The sequence below is a fragment of the Pristiophorus japonicus genome, chromosome 6 (assembly GCF_044704955.1).
Source record: "Pristiophorus japonicus isolate sPriJap1 chromosome 6, sPriJap1.hap1, whole genome shotgun sequence".
NCBI lineage: Eukaryota > Metazoa > Chordata > Chondrichthyes > Pristiophoridae > Pristiophorus > Pristiophorus japonicus.
This window is the reverse complement of record NC_091982.1, coordinates 9,495,347-9,522,024: the sequence shown is the minus strand read 5'-3', so window position 1 is coordinate 9,522,024 and position 26,678 is coordinate 9,495,347. Positions and strand designations below refer to the sequence as shown.

The 26,678-nt window shown below is 42.3% G+C and overlaps 1 protein-coding gene across 5 annotated transcripts in view; it reads right to left on the bottom strand.

The window, feature by feature from the left end:
• Positions 1-26,678, bottom strand: part of ogt.1 (O-linked N-acetylglucosamine (GlcNAc) transferase, tandem duplicate 1) — a 98,703-nt gene that overhangs the window by 43,676 nt on the left and 28,349 nt on the right. For all 5 annotated transcript variants that reach the window (XM_070882602.1, XM_070882597.1, XM_070882598.1 and 2 more), the window contains exons 6-11: positions 26,143-26,222; positions 14,311-14,506; positions 13,824-13,964; positions 12,797-12,897; positions 11,637-11,790; positions 4,316-4,417 (exon numbers count right to left, since the gene is read on the bottom strand). In XM_070882602.1, coding sequence (XP_070738703.1) covers positions 4,316-4,417; positions 11,637-11,790; positions 12,797-12,897; positions 13,824-13,964; positions 14,311-14,506; positions 26,143-26,222 — 774 coding nt within the window. The remainder of the gene's footprint in view (positions 1-4,315; positions 4,418-11,636; positions 11,791-12,796; positions 12,898-13,823; positions 13,965-14,310; positions 14,507-26,142; positions 26,223-26,678) is intronic.

The window sequence follows — 26,678 nt, the reverse complement described above, 5'->3', positions numbered from 1 at the left end:
GGATGTGTCCTGTTTTTTGTGGACAGGACTTACCTGAGCAGTTGTCCACATTGTCGGTTAGAAGCCAGTGTTGTAGCTGTACTGGAACAGCTTGGCTAGAGGCGCTGCTAGTTCTGGAGCGCAAGTCTTGAGCATGACAGCTGGGATGTTGTCGGGGCCCACAGCCTTTCTGTATCCAGTGCGCTCAGCTGCTTATTGGTATCATGTGGAGTGAATCGAATTGGCTGAAGCCTCAGGAGTCGGCCAATCTGGATCATCCACTCAGCACTTCTGCCTGAAGATGGTTGCAAACGTGTCAGCCTTGTCTTTTGTACTCGCGTGCTGGGCTCCGCCATCATTGAGGATGGGGATATTCATGGAGTCTGATCCTTCCGTTAGTTGTTTAATTGCCCACTGCCATTCACGACTGGATGTGGCAGGACTACAGAGCTTTATGATCCGTTGATTGTGGGATCACTTAGCTCAGTCTATAGCCTGCTGCTTTTGCTGTTTAGCATGCATGTAGTCCTGTGTTACAGATTCCCCAGGTTGGCACCTAATTTTTTTTTTAAAAAGGTACATCTGCTGGTGCTCTTGGCATTTAAAAAAAATTGTTCCTGGGATGTTGGCTTCGCTGGAAAGGCCAGCATTTATTGCCCATCCCTAGTTGCCCTTGAGGAAGTGCTAGTGAGCCGCCGCCTTGAACTGCTGCAGTCAGTGTGGTCTTCTGCATGCCTCATTGAACCAGGGTTGGTCCCCTGGCTTGATGGTAATGGTAGAGTGAGGGACATGCCGGGCCTTGAGGTTACAGATGTGGTGGAAAACAATTCTGCTGCGGCTGATGGCCCGCAGCGCCTCATGGCAAGCAGTCTGGGAGATTGGCTGAAAGGTATGATTCTGAGAGTATAACTATGTCAGGCTATTGCTTGCCTAGTCTGTGTGACAGCTCTCCCAATTTTGACAAGTCCTCAGATGTTAGTGAGGAGGACTTCACAGAATCAACTGGGCTGGGTGTGCCGTTGGCGTGTCTGAAGTCGATGCCAGGTGGTCTGTCTGATTTTATTTGTAATATTGTTTTCTTGTAGCGGTTTGTTACAACTAAGTGGCTTGCTAGACCATTTCAGAGGGCGGTTAAGAGTCAACCACATTGCTGAGAGTCTGGAGTCACCAGGTAAGGACAACAGATTTCCTTCCCGAAAGGACATTAGTGAACCAGATGGGTTTTTTACTACAATCCGGTAGTTTCACGGTCACCGTTACTGATAATAGCTTCTTTTCCAGATTTATTTAATTAACTGACTTTAAATTCCATAGCAGCCATGATGGGATGTGAACTCGTGCCTCTGAATCATTAGTCCAGGCCTCTGAATTACTAGGCCAGTATCACCACTATGCTACCATTCCCCAACGTATTTGACATAAGTTTTGAAATTATGAATTGAATGCAGTGACGTTTCAACAGTGACTACACTCCAAAAGTACTTCAGTGCCTGTAAAGCACTTTGATAGTCATGAAAGGCGCTATAGAAATCCAAGTCTTTCTTTTAGATGAGGCAAGCCACTCGACCAGGAAGAACCTACCTAATAAAGCTGTCCAATAGGCAATTTATCCATCACTAATTTGAACATATGCTCTTTTGTCCTGTCTTTGTTTACCTTTGAGTAATGCTTCTTTTCTACAAATGAATGCTGCTGCTGCTGCTAGGCCATTTTATACAAGGTGCCTAGTTAATCCCCTATACTTCTCTATTTTGGCATTCAGTTTGCTTTAATTGCTGCTCTCAAATTCTTGAATGTATTCAGTTTAAACCAAAAAGGATAAGGGACCAGGTGTCTTCACTTGTGTATCAAAGCCAGCCCAACCTGATGCAATAAAAATCTCTTACAGCCAGAGCAAGTATTGCTTCTGCCACTTGGATCTGATGTGGGCAATCTAACCCCTCAGCTTGCCCATAGGTGCCAGTAATGCCTTTTCCATCACTGGTCCTTCCCTGAGTGTCACAAAAGGTCAATTGTATTGACAAGTTTATTAATACAACTTTTTGTGAGCAAAAATAGGGATTTTAGTGGACCCCATATTTGGGGTAAAATTTGTCAATCTCACTTAGAAAGTTACAAAATACTGTGTGTGGGAAATAGAAAAGTATCAAACACATATGCATAAAGAGACATTGTTCTGAGACGATTTGTTGAACCAGAGTGAACACTGATCACAGACCTTAAAAGCATGTGGTTAGTGGGAGACAGTTAACAAAAAGGCAAATTGGGTGCTGGTTTGAGTCTGAAGGATACTGGAGTGTAGGAAAAGTGGTCTAAAATGTGGTGTTTTCAACCATATTGAATCCTGATAGAAGATAAGCTGCACAGGAACTGAACTAGACAATGGAAAGGCCAGTTGTGGAGGACAGCATATAGTTGTGGTCAACCTACTTCAAGAGAATGATGCATTAGAGAAAGGTCAAGGTGTGACGAGGATGATTCCAAGCCGTAGGGGACTAAATTATGAAAAAAGTTTAAAGTGACGACCCTTGGAAAAGGCTACAGTAAATAAGCCATTTCACTTGGGCAGTGCAAGACTATGGGGAAATTCAAAACTCTCCATTAACCTTAGAAATTCAATCGGTTACTTAACCTCGGGATGCTCGATATTGACATTATTCCCTGTAATATAAACTATTCAATTCCTCTGCACCATCATCCCTCAGCTTAATGGGCACAAATTCGGAAGTTTTAAAAAAGATAATTACTTATATTTCTGCAGCCAACTTTCCAAAAATAACTACATATAATTGCATTGGAGGCAGTTCAGAGAAGGTTCACTAGGTTGAATCCTGAGATGAAGGGGTTGTCTAATAAAGAAAGGTTGAGCAGGTTGGGCCTATACACATTGGAGTTTAGAAGAATGAGAGGTGATCTTAGCTAAACGTACAAGATTATGAGGAGGATTGACAGGGTAGATGCAGAGAGGATGTTTCCCCTTGTGGGGAATCTAGAACTAGGGGGCATAGTTTCAGAATCACAGGTTGCTCATTTAAAACGGAGATGAGGAGGAATTTCTTCTCTGAGGGTTGTGAATCTTTGGAATTCTCTACCCCAGAGCGCTGTGGAAGTTGGGTCATTGAATATATTTAAGGTGGAAATAGACAGATTTTTGAACGATAAGGGAATCAAGGGTTATGGGGAACGGGCAGGGAAGTGGAGTTGTGGCCAAGATCAGATCAGCTAGATCTCATTGAATGGTGGAGCAGACTTGAGGGACCAAATGGCCTACTCCTGCTTCTATTTCTTATGTTCTTAATGTATACCAGAAGTAATATCACTAGGAATATCAGAGGATATATGCCATTTTGAATTGAAGTGACACCCATGTGACCATCACAAACTGCACCTGAGACCTATCCTGAGAGTTAAGTTTATATGTGAATAGCATTGAGGCTTATACTGCCATCAGCTTTGGATTCAGACCAGGAATTACCTCCACATCTCAATTCTTCATCCCTCCCACTTTTGCTCCAAATGTAAATTTTTGGACATTATCCAAAGTGTTATCCAAGGTACGTGTATTGCACTGGACGATTCCAAATAAACTGTAGGACATTATGCTGGATAAACCTGTTGGACATGCCTTTACACTGCCTGACATTCAATAATATGGCTTTGTGACACATTCTTCATGTATTTTGCATTCTAAATTATACAGCTTGAGAGTTGTGTATATCTGTGAATATTTGAAAATCTGTGTTTGGCTACATTATCAAAAGTGAATCATGCTACACATTATCCAACAATTCTTTAGGAGATAAACACGAGGGTGAAAGGGATATAAAGAGCGAGAGGAGGCTCATATGGAGCATAGACTCCAGCATTAACCTGTTAGGTCAAATGGCCTGTTTCTGTGATGGAAATACTATGGGCCCAAATTTGGCTCTCCAGTTTTTTCGGCGCACTTCCGAGCCCCCCAGCCGACATTTTATCTAACTAACTCACTTACACTGGCGCAAATTAAATGGCCATATTTGCAACTAAAAAAATACACCAGAAAAATCAAGTTACACCAAAAAAACCGGTGCAACTCATGGGGAAATTTGCACCCATTGTATCTTTTGCACAACCAAACACAGAAAGAAACAGCATCATGAGATAGCAGCTTTAGGGCATAATCATATCAGAAAAAGTTAACTTCAAGGGCTAATGCTACCCCAGAGGTATTCTTTTCAGTGTAAAGTACACATAGTTTGGCCTGCAGGAAACTCTGCACCCCAAGTTACTGCTAGTGTAAAATATCAAGTACTGTTCCACTGGACTCCATGCACCAAATTCAAGGGATATCAGTTACCTGCAAGCAGTGTGCCAGATTACAATAGGCATCTGGAAAGTCTGGCTTCAGCTTTAGGGCAGTTCTGTAGGAAGCAATAGCTTCTGGAATATTTCCTGAATCCTGTAATAATAAGGGAAATATGTTTTAGTGCGCATGGAATGATATTACAATTTCAACTCGTTAATAATCAATAAGCAACTATACCTACTTTCAAATGGTGAATCACATATTTAAATCCACCTGACTTTCTAGTAAATTAGAGCCTAATAAATAGGAGCAATAGCCAATACGGCCCATCAAACCTGCTCCGCCATTCATTGTTGATCCTCAATCTCATTTTCACTTTCCCACCCAATCCCCATATCATTTGATTTGGTATGATTTGGTGGCCATTACAGAAACGTGGTTGCAGGCTGGCCAAGACTGGGAATTAAACATACAGGGGTATCTGACAATTCGGAAAGATAGACAAGGGGGGGAAAGGAGGTGGGGTAGCTCTGTTAATAAAGGATGATATCAGGGCAGTTGTGAGACACGATATTGGCTCTAATGAACAAAATGTTGAATCATTGTGGGTGGAGATTAGAGATAGTAAGGGGAAAAAGTCACTGGTGGGCGTAGTTTATAGGCCCCCAAATAATAACTTCACGGTGGGGCAGACAATAATCAAGGGAATAATGGAGGCATGTGAAAAAGGAACGGCAGTAATCATGGGAGATTTTAACCGACATATCGATTGGTCAAATCAAATCGCACGGGGTAGCCTTGAGGAGGAATTCAGAGAATGCATACGGGATTGTTTCTTAGAACAGTATGTTACAGAACCTGCAAGGGAGCAAGCCATCTTAGATCTGGTCCTGTGGAATGAGACAGGAATAATAAACGATCTCTAGTAAAATATCATCTCGGAATGAGTGATCACAGTATGGTTGAATTTGTAATACAGATTGAGGGTGAGGAAGTAGTGTCTCAAACGAGCATACTATGCTTAAACAAAGGGGACTACAGTGGGATGTGGGCAGAGTTGGCTAAAGTAGACTGGGAACACAGACTAAACGGTGGCACAATTGAGAAACAGCGGAGGACTTTTAATAGTGCTCAACAAAAATATATTCCAGTGAAAAAGGGCGGTAAGAGAAGGGATAACCAGCCGTGGATAACCAAGGAAATAAAGGAGTATCAAATTAAAAACCAATGCGTATAAGGTGGCCAAGTTTAGTGGGAAACTAGAAGGTTGGGAAAATTTTAAACGACAGCAAAGAATGACTAAGAAAGCAATGAAGAAGTGGAAGATAGATTACGAATGTAAACGTGCGCAAAACATAAAAACAGATAGTAAAAGCTTTTATCGATATATAAAACGGAAGAGAGTAACTAAAGTAAATGTTGGTCCCTTAGAAGATGAGAAAGGGGATTTAATAATGGGAAATGTGGAAATGGCTGAGACCTTAAATAATTATTTTGCTTTGGTCTTCACACTGGAAGACACAAAAACCATGCCAAAAATTGCTGGTCACGGCAATGTGGGAAGGGAGGACCTTGAGACAATCACTATCACTAGGGGGGTAGTGCTGGACAGGCTAATGGGACTCAAGGTAGACAAGTCCCCTGGTCCTGATAAAATGCATCCCAGGGTATTAAAAGAGATGGCTGAAGTTATAGCAGATGCATTCGTTATAATCTACCAAAATTCTCTGGACTCTGGGGAGGTGCCATCGGATTGGAAAGCAGCTAATGTAACGCCTCTGTTTAAAAATGAGGCAGACAAAAGACAGGTAACTATAGGCCGGTTAGTTTAATATCTGTAGTGGGGAAAATGCTTGAAGCTATCATTAAGGAAGAAATAGCGGGACATCTAGACAGGAATAGTGCAATCAAGCAGACGCAACATGGATTCATGAAGGGGAAATCATGTGTAACTAATATAATAGAATTCTTTGAGGATATAATGAGCATGGTGGATAGAGGTATACCGATGGTTGTGGTGTATTTAGATTTCCAAAAGGCATTCGATAAGGTGCCACACAAAAGGTTACTGCAGAAGATAAAGGTATGCGGAGTCAGAGGAAATGTATTAGCATGGATAGAGAATTGGCTGGCTAACAGAAAGCAGAGAGTCGGGATAAATGGGTCCTTTTCGGGTTGGAAATCGGTGGTTAGTGGTGTGCCACAGGGATCGGTGCTGGGACCACAACTGTTTACAATATACATAGATGACCTGGAAGAGGGGACAGAGTGTAGTGTAACAAAATTTGCAGATGACACAAAGATTAATCGGAAAGCGGGTTGTATAGAGGACACAGAAAAGCTGCAAAGAGATTTAGATAGGTTAAGCGAATGGGCTAAGGTTTGGCAGATGGAATACAATGTCGGAAAATGTGAGGTCATCCATCTTGGGGAAAAAAAAACAGTAAAAGGGAATATTATTTGAATGGGGAGAAATTACAACATGCTGCAGTGCAGAGGGACCTGGGGGTCCTTGTGCATGAATCCCAAAAAGTTAGTTTGCAGGTGCAGCAGGTAATCAGGAAGGCGAATGTAATGTTGGCCCTCATTGCGAGAGGGATGGAGTACAAAAGCAGGGAGGTCTTGCTGCAACTGTACAGGGTATTGGTGAGGCCGCACCTGGAGTTCTGTGTGCAGTTTTGGTCACCTTACTTAAGGAAGGATATACTAGCTTTGGAAGGGGTACAGAGACGATTCACTAGGCTGATTCCGGAGATGAGGGGGTTACCTTATGATGATAGATTGAGTAGAGTGGGTCTTTACTCGCTGGAATTCAGAAGGATGAGGGGTGATCTTATAGAAACATTTAAAATCATGAAAGGGATAGACAAGATAGAGACAGAGAGGTTGTTTACACTGGTCGGGGAGACTAGAACTAGGGCGCACAGCCTCAAGATACGGGGGAGCCAATTTAAAATGGAGTTGAGAAGGAATTTCTTCTCCCAGAGGGTTGTGAATCTGTGGAATTCTCTGCCCAAGGAAGCAGTTGAGGCTAGCTCATTGAATATATTCAAATCACAGATAGATAGATTTTTAACCAATAAGGGAATTAAGGGTTATGGGGAGCCGGCGGGTAAGTGGAGCCGAGTCCACGGCCAGATCAGCCGTGATCTTGTTGGGTGGCGGAGCAGGCTCGAGGGGCTAGATGGCCTACTCCTGTTCCTAATTCTTATGTTCTTACTAATGTTGGGGAAGTCCAGAATCAGGGGTCACAGTCTCAGGATAAGGGGTAAGCCATTTAGGACCGAGATGAGGAGAAACTTCTTCACCCAGAGAGTGGTGAACCTGTGGAATTCTCTACCACAGAAAGTTGTTGAGGCCAATTCACTAAGTATATTCAAAAAGGAGTTTAGATGTAGTCCTTGCTACCAGGGGGATCAAGTGGTATGGTGAGAAAGCAGGAATGGGGTACTGAAGTTGCGTGTTCAGCCATGAACTCATTGAATGGCGGTGCAGGCTCGAAGGGCCGAATGGCCTACTCCTGCACCTATTTTCTATGTTTCTATCCCTTGATTCTCTTCTAGTCCAAAAATCTAAGATCTCAGCCTTGAATATACTCAACGATTCAGCATCCACAGCCCTCTAGGAATAGAGAAATACAAAGATTCACAACCCTCTGAAAGAAATTTCTCCCAGCTCAGTCCTAAATGGCCAACTCCTTAACCTGAGACTATCATAGTATCATAAAAATTTACAGCATGGAAGGAGGTCATTTCAGCCCATTGTGTCTGTGCTGGCCGACAAACAGCTATCCAGCCTAATCCCACTTTCCAGCTCTTGGTCCGTAGCCTTGTAGGTCACGGCACTTCAAGTGCACATCCAAGCACTTTTTAAATGTGGTGAAGGTTTCTGCCTCTACCACCATTTCAGGCAGTGAGTCACCCTCTGGGTGAAGAAATTTCCCCTCAAAACCTCCTACCAATTACTTTAAATCTATGTCCCCTGGTTGTTGACCCCTCTGCTAAGGGAAATAGGTCCTACCTATCCACTCTGTCTAGGCCCCTCAATATGGTCTCTCCTCAACAAACCCAAACAATCCAATCTTTCCTCACAACAAAAATTCTCCAGTCCAGGCAACAACCTCGTAAATCTCCTCTGTACCCTCTCTAGTGTAATCACATCTTGATGTGGTGAGGAGAACTGCACGCAGTACTCTAGCTGTGCCCTAACTCGTGTTTTATACAGTATGAACATAACCTCCCTTCTCTTGCATTCTCTGCCTCGGCTAATAAAGGCAAGTATTCCGTATGCCTTCTTAACCACCTTATCTACCTGGCCTGCTACCTTCAGGGATCTGTGGACATGCACTCCAAGGTCCTTTTGTTGCTCTACACTTCAGTGTCCTACCATTTAATGTGTACCTGTATTCCCTTGCCTCGTTAGCTCTCCGCAAATGCTTTACCTCACACTTCTCCGGATTGAATTCCATTTGCCACTGTTCTGACCACCTGACCAGTTCATGGATATCTTCCTACAGTCAAGTTTTCTCCTTAATGATCAACCGCACAGCCATTTTTGTATCATCTGCAAACTTCTTAATCATAACTCTTACATTCAAGTCTAAATCACTGATTATATACCATAAACAGCAAGGGACCTAATACTGAGCCCTGCGGAACCCCAGTGGAAACAACCATCCAGTCACAAAAACACCCATCAACCATTACCCTTTGCTTCCTGCCTCTGAGCCAATTTTGGATTGAACTTGGCACTTTGCCCTGGATCCAATGGGCTTTTACTTTTTTGACGAACCTGCCATGTGGGACCTCATCAAAAAACTTGCTAAAAATCCATATACACTACATCAAACGCACTACCCTCATCGACTCTCCTTGTCACCTCATCAAAAAATTCAATCAATTAGTCAGACACGACCTTCCCTTAACAAATCCATGCTGACTGTCCTTGATTAATCCGTATCTTTCTAAATGAAGATTTATGCTGTCCCTCAGAATTTTTCCCAATATTTATCCCGCCACCGAGGTTAGGCTGACTGGCCTGTAATTACTTGGTCTATCACTTTCTCCTTTTTTAAACAAAGTTACATTCGCAGTCCTCCGGTACCACACCTGTAGCCAGAGAGGATTGGAAAATGATGGTCAGAGCATCGGCTATTTCTTCTTTTGCTGATCTAAACAGCCTGGGATACATTTCATCCAGGTCTGGGGATTTATCCACTTTCAAAGCTGCTAAATTCCTTAATAACTCCTCTCTCACTAGGATTATTTCAGTTAATATTTCACACTCCTCCCCGATTGCAATGTCTGCAATGTCCTCTTTTGTGAAAGCAGACACAAAGTATTCATTAAGAACCATACACATGTCTTCCACTCATATGGTCTCTATTCGGCTCGACTCTTTCTTTAGTTATCCTCTTGCTCTTAATGTATTTATAAAACATCTTTGGGTTTTCCTTGATTTTACTTGCCAAAAAAGTTTCATACCCTCTCTTTGCTTTCCTAATTTCCTTTTTAATTTCACCCCTGCACTTTCCATACTTCTCTCGGGTTTCTGCAGTATTGAGCCCTCGGTATGTCAAAAGCTTCCTTTTTCTCCTTTATCCTACCCTGTATGCCCCTGGACATCCAGGAGGCTCTAAATGTGTTGGTCCCACCCTATTTCTTTAAGGAAACATATTTGCCCTGAACCCTCAGGATCTCCTCCTTGAATGCCTCCCACTGCTCAGACACTGGTTTATCTTCCAGTAGCCATTTCGGCTAAATCACATCTCAGCCTTGTAAAATTGGCATTTTCCCAATTGAGAACTTGCATTCCTGTTCTATCTTTGTCCTTTTCCATAACTACCCTAAATCTAACTGAATTATGATCACTAGCACCAAAATGCTCTCCCACTGATACCCCTTCCACCTGCCCAGCTTCATTCCCTAAAACTAAATGCAGAATCGCCTCTTCCCTTGTTGGGCTTGCTACATACTGGCTAAAAATGTTCTCCCTCAATGCATTTTAGGTATTCTGCACCCTCTATACCTTTCACACTAATTCTATCCCAGTTACTATTAGGGTAGTTGAAATCCCCTACTATTACTGCCTTATAGTGTATGCACTTCTCAGAAATTTGCCTACATATTTGCTCTTCTATCTCCCTCTGCCTGTTTGGGGGTCTATAGTACACTCCCAGCAGTGTGATCGCCGCTCTTTTGTTCTTCAATTCAACCCATATGGCCTCATTTGATGATCCTTCTAACATATCATCCCTCCTCACAGCTGTCTGTAATTGTTTCTTTGATCAATATTGCGAGCCCCCCCCCCCTCCTTTTTATCCCCCCCCCCCCAATACCATCTGAAAACCCTGTAACCAGGAATGTTGAGCTGCCATACCTGCCCTTTTTTCAGCTATGTCTCAGTAATAGCTGTATCATCCTCCCAAGTGTCTATGTGTGCTCTCAGCTCATTTGCCTTATTCCCTAGACTCCTTGCATTGAAATATACACCATGTAGCACTGCCAAACTCCCTTGTTATCTATCTTCTAGCCTTTGTTTCCTCTGCCTTCCTAATTCACTTTCTAATTTTCTGTTATGCCCCTACTTCTCGACGATCCAGCCAGGGAAAACAGCTTCTCAGCATCTACCCAGTCAAGCCCTCGATCACCTTTTATTCTTCTAAATTCTAGAGAGTATAGGCCCATTCCACTCAATTGCTCATCCGAGGAATCAATCTAGTGAACCTTTGTTGCACCCCCTCGAAGGCAAGTATATCCTTCCTTGGGTATGGAGACCAAAACTGTATACAGTACTGCAAGTGTGGTCTCACCAAAGCCCTGTACAATTGCAGCAAAACTTACTGACTTTTGTACTCCAAGCCCCTTGCAATCAAGGCCAACATACCCATTTGCCTACTGAATTGCTGTACCTGCATGTTAAATTTGTGTCTCATGCACAAAGACACCCAAATCCCTCTGAACACCAACAATTAATAGTTTCTCACCATTTAAAAAAAAAAAAGACTTTCTATTCTTCTGACCAAAGTGAATAACCTAACATTTCCCCTATGTGCCACCTTCTTGCCCACTCACTTAACCTGTCTTTATCCCTTTGCAGACTGTGTGTCCTCCTCACAGCTTACTTTCCCACCTAGCTTTGTATCATCAGCAAACTTGGATATATTACAATGATGACAATAAGAATAATTCCCCCAATGTGCAAATTAGGTCAGAATGCTGCAAATTCATTTTTCATCTTCAAATACTGCAAATCATAAGAACGTAAGAAATAGGTGGAGAAGTCCATACGGCTCTTTGAGCCTGCTCCACCATTCAATAAGATCATAGCTGATCTTGAATAACATCATGGCTGATTTTCAATAAGTCCTTACCTTATGGATAGAGGCTAGGTTACTGTGAGCATCAGCAAATGCAGGATTTATCTGAATTGCTCGTGTGTAGCACTGCAAGGCACCCTGCACATCTTGCATTTCCTTGAGTGTATTCCCCATGTTTGAATAGGCATCAGCAAAGGTTGGGCTGATTCTGTCAAAGTAAATTAGAGGGCAATCATACATCAGTCAGGATGTCAACAGCAGCCGCCCTACAAGTCAGCCCAAAGCAGGCTTCCAATTTCGGAAAAGAGTGCTGGAAAATTTGAAATAAGACAGACGATTAAAAAAAAAATCAGAATACATCAGTACCTGTACCAGAAAACATTGGTGCTTTAGAAAAGGAATAAAGTATCAGGTTTTTATGAAATACACCGTCTGCGTTTAGAAAGTCTTACAAACTGCCTAATATCCAACTTTCTGACAGTAACCTATGTTTCTGATACTGCAACAAAGTGCAGCAGGTATCTTGCTCATGTTGTCGAATACCTCAGCACATCAGCCATGCACGCATTTACCCTGTCAAAAGATGGGGATAAAGCAGATTACGTTTTTCTTTATATTTCTTCCCCACCCAATCCCCCTTTCATAGTTTTTAATCTGAAGACATCTGGCCGATAATATCCCACATTACCTGAACCAAAATTCAGATAAAATGTTCTTTACTGAAGAATGAATCACATTTTACACCACTGGCATCCACCGTAGCAAGATTATAATACTACTTTATATTTTGTATTTTACAATTGTCCATTTTGAGTGTTTTGGATTAAATTTTACAAATTTCTAGTAGTTTGCATACTTAAGCACTCATGTCAACTCTCCCTCTGAACTACACTATTTTTACCGCAGCTACATAATCCTTCAAAAAACTCTACATGAGTCATTGCAATTCTCTACACCACTATCCCTTTATTGAAAAAAAAGTGCACATTACAGCTGTGCCATTATTTCTTGCATTACCAAATGGTACATATGTTGGCTGAATGTTCACCCATGAAATGCAATTGGTCCAACACAATGTCTTGATATCCTTTAAAATGATGAATTAATAATGAGCCACAAAGTTGCTGCCTGATGAAAATTTATATTAAGTCAGCTGACTACCTGTTGGAATAGGACAAATATTTGATGCATCATGCAAATAAGCCGGCAGTTACCTGATAGCCTCCTTATAGTGCATTAATGCCTCTTGTAGTTTTCCCTGCTGCTGCAGTACACTGGCCAGGTTTGAATGGGCAGCTGCAAATTCTGGAAACACCTAGAATATCCAAAATAGCTTTATGGCTCAGTTTTCATTTAAATATTTTGCAACATTTTATGAATTATAAACAGCTGCATTTCAGCAAAATATTTTAACAAATTAAAAAAATTAAGACCGAAACATTCAGAATGTTGAAACAACTGAAGTAAAGTGATTATGACACACCTTCAGTCAATCAAAACTCCCCAGAGAAATGGTAGATGAATCTGAAATAGGATTTTATAAAGTAATAAATTGCTCCCACTTTTCTTGAAATATAATACTGCTATATTTTGAAGGGGTGACAGTTTCAGAGAGAGAAAGTCAGCGCCCAATGGATCAATTGGTAAAGATGGCATGCAGTTGAGTCAGACAAGGAAGGGTCCAGGGTTGATACCCAGTTTCTGCAGATTTCAGATGACACATGGGTTGCTACAATTGGCCCTAGTGCTCTAAACTAGAGTAGGTCTGAATCCGTAGTTAGTCACTCCTGCTTAAAAAAGGTTAATGTGTGCATATCAAATGAGGAAAAGATCAGGCTCAAGTTGTGGTGCCACTCAGTCTAAAGCCTGCTGACACTCACTGTCTGACCTCACATGTAAAGAATGTCCACATTGGTGATATAAAGGTACCCAAGTACAAGTCACAGGAGGGGAGAAAAATTAAAAGTCAGTACATAAATCCTTAAATTACCTAAATGCAGCACCATTTATTACATTTCTTTAAGTCAACATCATACTGGTAGCTGTTGCTATTGATGAAGGGTCATTGACCTGAAACGTCAACTCTCGTTTCTCTCCAAAGATGCTACCTGACCTGCTGAGATTTCCAACATTTTCTGTTTTTATTTCAGATTCTAGCATCAGCAGTATTTTGCTTTTGTATCATTCTAGTAGCTTATGAAGTAGTACTATACCAAGTAAGTTGTCCCCTTTCCCGCTCACCTCCAGAGCTTTCCGATACAGTCGCACAGCCTCCTCAATGTTGCCTTGTTCCCTTTTGATATTGGCTAAGTTGTTGAGAGAGTCTGCATGTGTGGGACAGAGACGCAGTGCAGTGTTGTAGCATTCCTCTGCCTCAGCAACCTGCCAGAGAGAGAATGTACAGGTTAGTAACTACCTTTTAATTACACAAACAATGATCAAAGGTGCTGTTTTCCTATTCATATGCTTCACTGCCTCCATCCAGCCACCCAGCAGGCTTCATCATTTACCTTTCCAAACACATATCACGTGCTTCTTTTCTCTACATTCACTCAACTATTTCTGCTCACGGACACCAGGGTATCATCCCACCCCCACTCACTACATTCTTCACACAATTGGTCCAATCAGGACACTGTATACCTCTCAAACCATCAATTCAGAATTGTTAAACTGGTTTACATACAATGTACAGCCTGCAACACTGCCAATTGCCTCAAATGCTTACATTTCCCTTCTCCTTCAGTGCATTAGCCAGGTTGCAGTAAGCATCTGGAAAGTGGGGCTGCAGTTCAATGGCTCTTCTGTACGTGTCAATAGCCAGATCAATCAGCCCTTGTTCATAATATACACAAGCTAGGTTTCCATGAACAACTGCGTGATTAGGACTCAGGCTCAGAGCTCGCAGGTATGCAGCCACGGCCCTGACAAAGGAAACACAAGCAATGCAAAGAACTGAATTAATAGATAGCCAATCTGGTACACTTTTAAACACTCTAGTGACGTCTCACAGTGAATACGGTATACTCGTTTTTTTTTTAAGATGACAAGAGCATTGTACCAAGTAATGCACAAAGTATTACACATAATACAAGAATTTAAATTTGATATATTTTATTCATTTTTTCAATATATTTGATCCATTTAATATCTGGGTTGTTTCATTTCTATAAAGTTGTTTCTCTACAAGATTAAAGCCTCTGGTATTAGTGGTAACATATAGAGCTGGATTGAGAACTGGCTGTCAGGACTTGGGCAAAGTTGTAGTTATAGATGTATTTGGATTGGTTTGGGGACCCATCACTAGCAGTGTCTTGCAGGAATTGGTGTTGGGATCGTTGCTCGTGACTATTTTTATTGATGATCTGGTTCTAGATGTTAGGGACACAACCTGTAAATTTGCAGATATCATCAAGATCTGTGCAAAAGTTAGGATTGTAGACAATGCTCGACTGCTTCGGGTGGATCTTAATGTGTTGGGAGACTGGGCTCATGACTGGCAAATAATGTTTAATTTGGAGTGCATTGTTATGCATGTGGGCAGGGCAAATGCTCAACATTCATACACCTTTCAGGGAAAATCATTAACGAAGGTGGGGAAAGGTACATGAGCAATGCCATTATGCACTAAGCTAGAGCAAATGTGTTAGGGTGCATTCATAGGACAATTGATTATAAGTCGAGGCATTCTATTTTGTCCATGTACAAGACTTTGGTCAAGCCTCACTTGGAATACTGTGTCCAGTTTTGGTCTCCTCACATGGTGGGTGATATTGAGGCTTTGGAAAGGATGCAGAGGATGGCCACTGGACTAATTCCCAGTATAAAGCATCTTAGTCATCAAGATAGGCTGAAAGAGTTGGGATTCTATGAGTTAGAGAAGCATAGACTTAGGGGTGGTCTGATTGAGGTTTACAAGATGATGAAGGGAATAGATTGTGTTCCAAGTGACAGTTTGTTCCAATCTAATGAGTTAGGGAGGATCAGGGGTCACAAAAGTCATGCAAGGCCAGATCTAGTTCATATGTCAGGAGGAGGTTATTTTCCCAGAGAATAGTGGACCTCTGGAACAGCTTGCCATCCCTTGCGGTGGATGCCGATTCGTTGAATTCCTTCAAGCGAGAGCTGGACCCGTCTCTGGTTGGGGTGAACATCAACTCTTACAAAAGATAGGTATTTCAGGGAAGTCAGGGCCAGATTGAATTCCTGGACTTGTTTTGCTCGCCTAGATGATTCGGAAAGGAATTTCCCAGATTTTTTCCTTTCCAAATTGGCCTGGGGTTTTTTATGTTTTTTTCCGGCTCTCCCAGATCATCACGTGGTTTTAGGTAGGGTGGAGAGCAATGTTCCCCTAATTTTTTTTCGGTGCGTGCAGCCCATTCAGTTTCGCAGTGCGAAATTTAACAATGGAAAAGTCTTTCCGGGGCTGCGCAGGACTAGCAGAGAGCTCCGCAGCCTTGCAGGTTAGAGGGAATGTTGGTGGCGAGCGCATATCACAATTTTGCGGGATAGGCGGGATGGACTAGAGGGTCTTTACCTGTCCGTCATTGTTCATATGTTCGTATACCAGGCATTCCTTCAACTGAGCTTTTGCTCACACATTGTTGCAAATCATAACCTATTATTAAGCCACCAAATTATGCTAAAGTAACCATGCTTTCTACTCTCCTCCAAAAATTGTTTTTTTCCAATTTGCCATAAATTCATCGTCAACCTATGAAGTAGTAACGGAATCCAATTATTTTTCCTACATTCTAGCAGATCTCCCAAGTTGTTGCTCACCATTGGTTAGAGAATGTGCAGGAGTATTATTCCATGTAATGCTTAATGTATTATTGGGTTGCTGTGTGTAACTTTGTGACCCTACAAGGGCACAAAGTGCAATTACTGGACCATAATGGAGTAATTAGAGCCTAATAGATTAAAGATAGCTCCTCAGGTGTATCAGAAATCAAACCAGCCTAACTTTTTTTGAAAAGATAGTTTCTATTGGCGGAGCAGTTTCTCATTTTCTGTATTCTGCAAAATAATGTTTTCATATGCTTTTGTTTAAAAAAAGAGACAAATTTTCTAATGTTTCCTGCAGTGCTGCTGCAGCCTAAAGACAATGATTCACCTGTTCCTGGAATACAGCAAATTTACAAGTAATATATTGCACATGATTAACATATGTAATTGATACTAAAAATATCCAGGTCTCACAGATACAATATTTTTAATATTGTTCACCTACAGTTTTCCTCCACAAAATCTTATTTCCAGATATTCCCTATAGTGGTGAATTTACAGTATTTACTTAAGGCCTTTGCTCAGTAGTAGCAATCTTACCGCTGAGTCAATGATTGTGGGTTAATGTGCTACTCCAGAGACTTGAGCACATAATCCATTCCAACACTCTCAGTGCAGTACTGAAGGAGGGCTACACTTTCGGAGATGCTGTCTTTCACCATACTCCAGGCTCGGCTGGCTGACGGAAGCAGACGTCAAATGACTCACCTCAGAAGCAATTCATCTCAAACCTCCTTCTTTGGCTCGAGTGCAAACATCACTCCTACTCAGCAACTCACATTAAAAAATTACTACCCAAAACAACACGGTTACTTGAAATTGTATAGAAACAGTGACAAAGTAAAATCTTCATATCTCTCCCTCTTCCCCCCCCACCCCGCAGCACGATCTGCTCCTCAGTGCGTGGGCTGTCACAGTATATAATCTCAGAATAATAGTTATACAGGAGCAAAGGTGAAAACTACAACTCCCATGATACCTTTCCTGTCAAATCATCAAAATAAGCTGGAAATTTCTAGTATCCAGGTAAAATTTCCAAATGAAGTGTGGTTGAATGAGGAAGAAAGCTGTAGACTGCAGGAAGCTATCAATGGACTGGTCAAGTGGGCAGAAAAGTGGCAAATGGAATTCAATCCAGAGAAGTGAGAGGTAATGCATTTGAGGAGGGCTAACAAGGCAAGGGAATACATAATTAGTGGTAGGATACTGAGAAATGTAGAGGAACAGAGGGGTCTTAGAGTGCAGATCCACACAGATCCTTGAAGGCAGCAGGACAGGTAGACAAAGTGGTTAAGAAGGCATACTTTCCTTTATTAATGGATGCATAGAATAAAAGAGCAGCAAGATTATACTCGAACTGCATAAAAGACTAGCCAGGCCACAGCTAGAGTACTGTGTACAGTTCTGGTCACCACATAATAGGCAAGGTGTGATTGCACTAGAAAAGATACAGAGGTGATTTTATGAGGACTTTGCCAGGACTGGAGAATTTTAGCTATGAGGAAAGATTGGCTAGGCTGGGACTGTTTTCTTTGGAACAGAGGATGCCGAGGGGAGATTTAATTGAGGTATAAAATTATGAGGGGCCTAGATACAAGTGGATAGGAAGTACCTGTTTCCCTGAGCAGAACGGTCCATAACCAGGGGGCATACATTTGAAGTAATTGGTTGAAGGATTTTTTCACCCAGAGAGTGGTGGGGATCTGGAACGCACTACCTGAAAGGGTGGTAGAGGCAGAAACCCTCATCACATTTAAAAACTACTGACATATGCACAAATGCCGTAACTTGCAAGGCTATGGGCCAAGAGCTAGAAAGTGGAATTAGGCTGGACAGTTTTTTTCGACCAGACAGATGATAGGCTGAATGGCCTCCTTCTGTACCGTAAATTTCTATGAAATCCTGGATAGAAGTGAAGCACTAAGCACAGGGTACTCATGAATGAGAGCTTGGAGGCCGGCCGGGGGGGGGGAGAGAGAGAATATACATAAACACTTCATTGGTTATCAAATATTTTGGGATATCCTGAAGATGATATGGCACAATAGAAATTCAGCTTTAATAAACACACAACCTACTGAGCCATGGTGTTATAAGAACATAAGTATTAGGAACAGGAGTAGGCCATCTAGCCCCTCGAGCCTGCTCCGCCATTCAATAAAATCATGGCTGATCTGGCCGTGGACTCAGCTCCACTTACCCGCCCTCTCCCCGTAACCCTTAATTCCCTTATTGGTTAAAAATCTTTGACTTGAAAACATTCAATGAGCTAGCATCAACTGCTTCCTTGGGCAGAGAATTCCACAGATTCACAACCCTCTGGGAGAAGAAATTCTTTCTCAACTCGGTTTTAAATTGGCTCCTCCGTATTTTGAGGCTGTGCCCCCTAGTTCTAGTCTCCCCCACTAGTGGAAATAACCTCTCTGCCTCTATCTTGTCTATCCCTTTCATGATTTTAAATGTTTCGATAAGATCACCCCTCATCCTTCTGAACTCCAACGAGTAAAGACCCAGTCTACTCAATCTATCATCATAAGGTAACCCCCTCATTTCTGGAATCAGTCTAGTGAATCGTCTCTGTACCCCTTCCAAAGCTAGTATATCCTTCCTTAAGTAAGGTGACCAAAACTGCACGCAGTACTCCAGGTGCAGCCTCACCAATACCTTATACAGTTGCAGCAAGACCTTCCTGCTTTTGTACTCCATCCCTCTCGCAATGAAGGCCAACATTCCATTCGCCTTCCTGATTACCTGCTGCACCTGCAAACTAACCTTTTGGGATTCATGCACAAGGACCCCCAGGTCCCTCTGCACCACAGCATGTTGTAATTTCTCCCCATTCAAATAATATTCCCTTTTACTGTTTTTTTTCCCCCAAGGTGGATGACCTCACACTTTCCGACATTGTATTCCATCTGCCAAACCTTAGCCCATTCACTTAACCTATCCAAATCTCCTTGCAGCCTTTGAGTCCTCCACACAACCCGCTTTCCCACTAATCTTTGTGTCATCTGCAAATTTTATTGCACTACACTCTGTCCCCATCTTCTAGGTCATCTATGTATATTGTAAACAGTTGTGGTCCAAGCACTGATCCCTGTGACACACCACTAACCACCGATTTCCAACCGGAAAAGGACCCATTTATCCCGACTCTCTGCTTTCTGTTCGCCAGCCAATTCTCTATCCATGCTAATACATTTCCTCTGACTCCGCGTACCTTTATCTTCTGCAGTAACCTTTTGTGTGGCACCTTATCGAATACCTTTTGGAAATCTGAATACACCACATCCATCGGTACACCTCTATCCACCATGCTCGTTATATCCTCAAAGAATTCCAGTGAGTTAGTTAAACATGATTTCCCCTTCATGAATCCATGCTGCGTCTGCTTGATTGCACTATTCCTATCTAGATGTCCCGCTATTTCTTCCTTAATGATAGTTTCAAGCATTTTCCCCACTACAGATGTTAAACTAACCAGCCTATAGTTACCTGCCTTTTGCCTGCCCCCTTTTTTAAACAGAGGCGTTACATTAGCTGCTTTCCAATCCGCTGGTACCTCCCCAGAGTCCAGAGAATTTTGGTAGATTATAACGAATGCATCTGCTATAACTTCCACCATCTCTTTTAATACCCTAGGATGCATTTCATTAGGACCAGGGAACTTGTCTACCTTGAGTCCCATTAGCCTGTCCAGCACTACCCCCCTAGTGATAGTGACTGTCTCAAGGTCCTCCCTTCCCACATTCCTGTGGCCTGCAAATTTTGGCATGGTTTTTGTGTCTTCCACTGTGAAGACGGAAGCAAAATAATTGTTCAAGGTCTCAGCCATTTCCACATTTCCCATTATTAAATCCCCCTTCTCATCTTTTAAGGGACCAACATTTACTTTAGTCACTCTTTTCCGTTTTATATATCTGTAAAAGCTTTTAACTATCTGTTTTTATGTTATGCGCAAGTTTACCGTCGTAATCTATCTTCCCTTTCTTTATTGCTTTTTTAGTCATTCTTTGCTGTTGCTTAAAATTTTCCCAATCCTCTAGTTTCCCACTAACCTTGGCCACCTTATATGCATTGGTCTTTGATTTGATACTTTCCTTTATTTCCTTGGTTATCCACAGCTGGTTATCCCTTCTCTTGCTGCCCTTCTTTTTCACTGGAATATATTTTTGTTGCGCACTATGAAAGAGCTCTTTAAAAGTCCTCCACTGTTCCTCAATTGTGCCACCGTTTAGTCCTCGTTTCCAGTCTACTTTAGCCAACTCTGCCCTCATCCCACTGTAGTCCCCCTTGTTTAAGCATAGTACGCTCGTTTCTGACACAACTTCCTCATCCTCAATCTGTATTACAAATTCAACCATACTGTGATCACTCATTCCGAGGGGATCTTTTACTAGGAGATCGTTTATTTTTCCTGTTTCATTACACAGGACCAGATCTAAGATGGCTTGCTCCCTTGTAGGTTCTGTTACATACTGTTCTAAGAAACAATCCCGTATGCATTCTCTGAATTCCTCCTCCAGGCTACCCCGTGCGATTTGATTTGATCAATCGATATGTAGGTTAAAATCGCCCATAATTACTGCCGTTCCTTTTTCACATGCCTCCATTATTCCCTTGATTATTGCCTGCCCCACCGTGAAATTATTATTTGGGGGCCTATAAACTACGCCGACCAGTGACTTTTTCCCCTTACTATTTCTAATCTCCACCCACAATGATTCAACATTTTGTTCATTGGAGCCAATATCATCCCTCACAACTGCCCTGATATCTTTTATTAACAGAGCTACCCCACCTCCTTTCCCTTCTTGCCTATCTTTCTGAATCGTCAGATACCCCTGTATGTTTAATTCCCAGTCTTGGCCACCCTGCAACCATGTTTCTGTAATGGCCACCAAATCATACCCATTTGTAATGATTTGTGCCGTCAACTCATTTACTTTATTTCGAATGCTGCATGCGTTTAGGTAGAGTGTTTTCATCCTAGTTTTTAAACCATGATTTTTAGTTTTGACCCCTCCTGCAGCCCTTTTATATTCAGTGGCCCTTTTTGTTTCTTGCCTTTGGTTTCTCTGCCTTCCACTTTTACTCATCTCGTTTCTGTCTTTTGTTTCCCTGTCTCCCTGTATTGGTTCCCATCCCCCTGCCATATTAGTTTAACTCCTCCCCAACAGCACTAGCAAACACTCCCCCTAGGACATTGGTTCCGGTCCTGCCCAAGTGCAGACCGTCCAATTTGTACTGGTCCCACCTCCCCCAGAACCTGTTCCAATGCCCCATGAATTTGAATCCCTCCCTGCTGCACCACTGCTCAAGCCACGTATTCATCTGTGCTATCCTGCGATTCCTACTCTGACTAGCACGTGGCACTGGTAGCAATCCCAAGATTACTACTTTTGAGGTCCTACTTTTTAAATTTAGCTCCTAGCTCCTTAAATTCGTCTCGTAGGACCTCATCCCTTTTTTTTTAAACCTATGTCGTTGGTACCAATGTGCACCACGACAACTGGCTGTTCTCCCTCCCTTTTTAGAATGTCCTGCACTCGCTCGGAGACCCTTGACCCTTGCAACAGGGAAGCAACATACCATCCTGGAGTCTCGGTTGCGGCCGCAGAAACGCCTATCTATTCCCCTATCACTATCGCTCTCCCACTCTTTTTCCTGCCCTCCTGTGCAACAGAGCCAGCCATGATGCCATGAACTTGGCTGCTGCTGCTCTCCCCTGATGAGTCATCTCCCTCAACAGCACTCAAAGCAGTGTATCTGTTTTGCAGGAGGATGACCAGATGGGACCCCTGCACTACCTTCTTTGTACTACTCTTCCTGCTGGTCTTCCATTCCCTAGCTGGCTGTGGATCCTTCTCATGCGGTAAGACCAACTCACTACACGTGCCACTTATGTTATTCTCAGCATCGTGGATGCTCGAGTGAATCCACCCTCAGCTCCAATTCCGCAACGCGGTCAGTCAGGAGATGGAGGCGGATACACTTTTCACACACGTAGTCGTCAGGGACACCGGAAGTGTCCCGGAGTTCCCACATAGTACAGGAAGAGCACAACACGTGACCAAGCTCTCCTGCAATGCCTTGACCCTTAGATACACTTAAATTGGTAACAACAATGTTACAGTTTACTTACTGATATAAAAAATAAAAAGAAAAGCTACTCACCAATCACTAGCCAATCACTTACCCCCTTGGCTGTGACGTCACCTTTTGATTCCTTTCTACTTCTTTTTTGCCTTCTCTCCCCGCTGTAGCTGCCTTTATAGGCCGCTCCGACGCTGCTCCCGCCTCTCACCAACTGCCGCTGCCTGTGGAACACCCGCTGGGCCTTTATAGGCCGCTCCGACGCTGCTCCCGCCTCTCACCAACTGCTGCTGGCTGTGGAACACCCGCTGGGCCTTTATAGGCCGCTCCGACGCTGCTCCCGCCTCTCACCAACTGCCGCTCATCAAGTTTCACAAGAACAGTCATGCTATGTAAGCAAGTAGTAGTTTTACCGCTGGGGGAACCTTTGGAATCATAGGAAGGCGGAGGCAGGATGTAGTCGTACTGCATTTGCATCCCAGGGTCTTGCAGTCTTTTGATGAGGTCCCAGGTTCCAGAAGCACTATGGACAATGATTCCAGGAGTACTAGGGCAGATACTGGCATCTAGGATTACTGGGTCAGGAGACCCTGGATTTGGACGTACTGGAAGGTTTATGAGCAGAGGGAAGGGATTTCAGGACAATGCGACCCAAACTGCCCTTGAACCCTTTTTAGAGCATTAAGTGAACTCCCACTCGACTTTCGACTTTCAGACTCCTCCATAACCCTTCCGCAGCCCTTTTTGGGATGTCAGACACACCAACATTTTTTACTCTTGTCAGTCCCTTCTTATCTTAAAGCACTTCATGCACTATTAGTGATTTTGGCAACTTATGCAGTCTTTATTAAAGAAGCAGTAGCAGGACATTTGGAAAAGCAAAATGCGGTCAGGCAGAGTCAGCATGGATTTATGAAGGGGAAGTCATGTTTGACAAATTTGCTGGAGTTCTTTGAGGATGTAACGAAGGGGAACCAGCGGATGTGGTATATTTGGACTTCCAGAAGGCATTTGACAAGGTGCCACATAAAAGGTTACTGCACAAGATAAAAGTTCACGGGGTTGGGGTAATATATTAGCATGGATATAGAGGATTGGCTCACGAACAAAAAAACAGAGTCGGGATAAATGGTTCATTCTCTGGTTGGCAACCAGTAACTAGTGGGGTGCCGCAGGGATCAGTGCTGGGACCCCAACTATTTACAATCTATATTAACGACTTGGAAGAAGGGGCTGAGTGTAACGTAGCCAAGTTTGCTGACGATACAAAGATGGAAGGAAAAGCAACGTGTGAGGAGGACACAAAAAATCTGCAAAAGGACAGACAGGCTAAGTGAGTGGGCAAAAATTTGGCAGATGGAGTATAATGTCGGAAAGTGTGAGGTCATGTACTTTGGCAGAAAATAAATCAAACAGCAAGTTATTATTTAAATGGAGAAAGATTGCAAAGTGCCATAGTACAGTGGGACCTGGGGCCACTTGTGCATGAAACACAAAAGGATAGTATGCAGGTACAGCAAGTGATCAGGAAGGCCAATGGAATCTTGGCCTTTATTGCAAAGGGTATGGAGTGTAAAAGCAGGGAAGTCTTACTACAGCTATACAGGGTATTGGTGAGGCCACACCTGGAATACTGCGTGCAGTTTTGGTTTCCATATTTACGAAATACTTGCTTTGGAGGCAGTTCAAAGATGGTTCACTGGGTTGATCCCGGGGATGAGGGGGTTGATTTATGAGGAAAGGTTAAGTAGGTTGGGCCTCTACTCATTGGAATTCAGAAGAATGAGAGGTGATCTTATCGAAACATATAAGACTATGAGGGGGCTTGATAAGGTAGATGCAGAGAGGATGTTTCCACTGATGGGGGAGACTAGAACTAGAGGGCATGATCTTAGTATAAGGGGCTGCCCATTTAAAACAGAGATGAGGAGAAATTTCTTCTCTCAGGGGGTTGTAAGTCTGTAGAATTTTCTGCCTCAGAGAGCTGTGGAAGCTGGGACATTGAATAAATTTAAGACAGAAATAGACAGTTTCTTAAACGATAAGGGGATAAGGGGAGCGGACGGGGAAGTGGAGCCGAGTCCATAATCAGATCAGCCATGATCTTATTGAATGGCGGAGCAGGCTCGAGGGGCCATATGGCCGAGTCCTGTTCCTATTTCTTATGTTTCAACATAAATTGATTAATTTCAAACAACCTCACCAAGTGCTCAAAATATGCATTTTCCAAGGTTTTGTATAATAAATTTATTTTTAAGCCCTAAATATGGTTTCCTGTCTCAGAATTTAAAAACTGAATTTGGAGCTGAATGTGGAGAGTGGTGGGGCGGGGAGGAAAGAGGGGGTTATCTAGTCAAAGGCCTTCAAATAAAAATGTAATTGAATAAAGCTATTAAAAGAATACATTTTGACAATTGCACATTTAAATTTAATTAGGTTATTGTTAAACTATTTTTATTTTGTTTAAAACATCATAAATTTAAGTTATCGAAAGAGAAAAATGGTTTTATAAACTGTTTTGACTGATTCAGCTGGTTAATTTTTTTTGCTTTTCTGACTGGTCAATCAGGACTTTTTGTTTCTGTTAGTTGTTATGTTTGTATTGGCAGCTTTCTAGCCACTTAACTCACATTTGATGTGTGCATTTCCTACCTTTTCAGTTCCGATTTGATGCCATTTTGTTTTGAGCGAATCAACAAAGTATGATGGAAAAATTTGTGACAAAGTGTGTGCTAGATGCAAGTCTTTTATCAGAGCTGTGTGCGTAGGCACATCCAAGAGATTATGTATACAATAATCCATCATTCATAGGTTTTTTTATATCTCAACACATTTTGTCATTCATTCTCCCTCCCCTTGGTCTCTGCCCTCTGTCCTGCTCATTCGTTCCACCTCCTCCTCGCTTTTATCATTTTCTTCTTCAGCTTTTCTCGACCCTCTAATCTCTACCCCATTCCTGAGGCAGTCATTCTAAAAGTACAGGTATAAACAAAAAATGGAAGGCATCAACGAGGAAGAGAGGTGGGGAGGAAGGGGAAGCAAGATTTACTGCAATTACTATCCTGCTGCTCAGTTGATAAACAGTGGACTGGAGATTTAGGCTAGAATGTGCAGTGTTGGACATGGCAAGCTAAAAAGATTAAGACAATAAGTCCAGATATAATAATCATTTAAATATGGAGATATAAAAATGTAAAATACATTATTAGTACTTACCATTCCAAAGGAAGTAAGTAAATTCTTGCCAATATTGGAGTTGCATTGGTGTGGAGCCGGCTGATGGCCAGTGCATGGAATTGCATGCAGACTTAAGTTGAAAGCTTATCGTGTTACTGGATAGGCTTTAATTAACGGGAGTTAAACCCCTCCCCATCACAGCACTATCCACAGCAGCCAACATGTATTTCAGGTAAATCTACTGTAAAAATACAGTAACGGCTGTTGACATAGGGGATTTCAATGCATTTTGTGTCAGAATGCTGTGACTCACCCTTCAGAGGAGAGAGGGGAGGAGCACAACAATCACATTGTCAAACCCCAATAGGATCAGTTGTGATGTGTCCACAATTGTATAACATGCTAACACAATACTCTGAATAGCCACTTAGGGAATGTATTGGTAGGCCATAAACTTCAGGTTAAAACATTTTGAAAATATTTAATACTTTTTGCTCACCTGTCAAAAATGCGAGCTTCCTTCAAGACATTTCCTAAGTTGATGTAAGCATCCAAGAAGTTGGGATCCAAGGTAACAGCCTGGAATTTAATCAGTTATAATTCATCATAAAGTCCAATTAATAAAGATGTTGCATTTCTACATAACTTGACAAAATATTAGAAGGCTGATACCATTAGTGTTCTGTAAAACTGAAGATCAAGGTTAAAAAAACATCGGGAAGAAACAAACTGAAAAATCCTAATATACATTGGGTTTAGGTGGAGCACAAGGAACTGTACAACAATAACATCACAAATCTGCCCCTCCAGTCTTATCTATAGACTTTGGATGTTTGTGAATTTATCCTGGGACATATATTGGACCCTGAAGCAACACAAAATCTGACAATTTCAGTTACAATACTAATTAACAAAACCTTCTGCAATACTTACGGGGCAGGAATGGAACAGCAAAGTTACTTCGAACAACTCATGAACAAATATGTGACTCATGGGAATACCTTCCGATTTTCCTACATCCAAGCAAGACACACC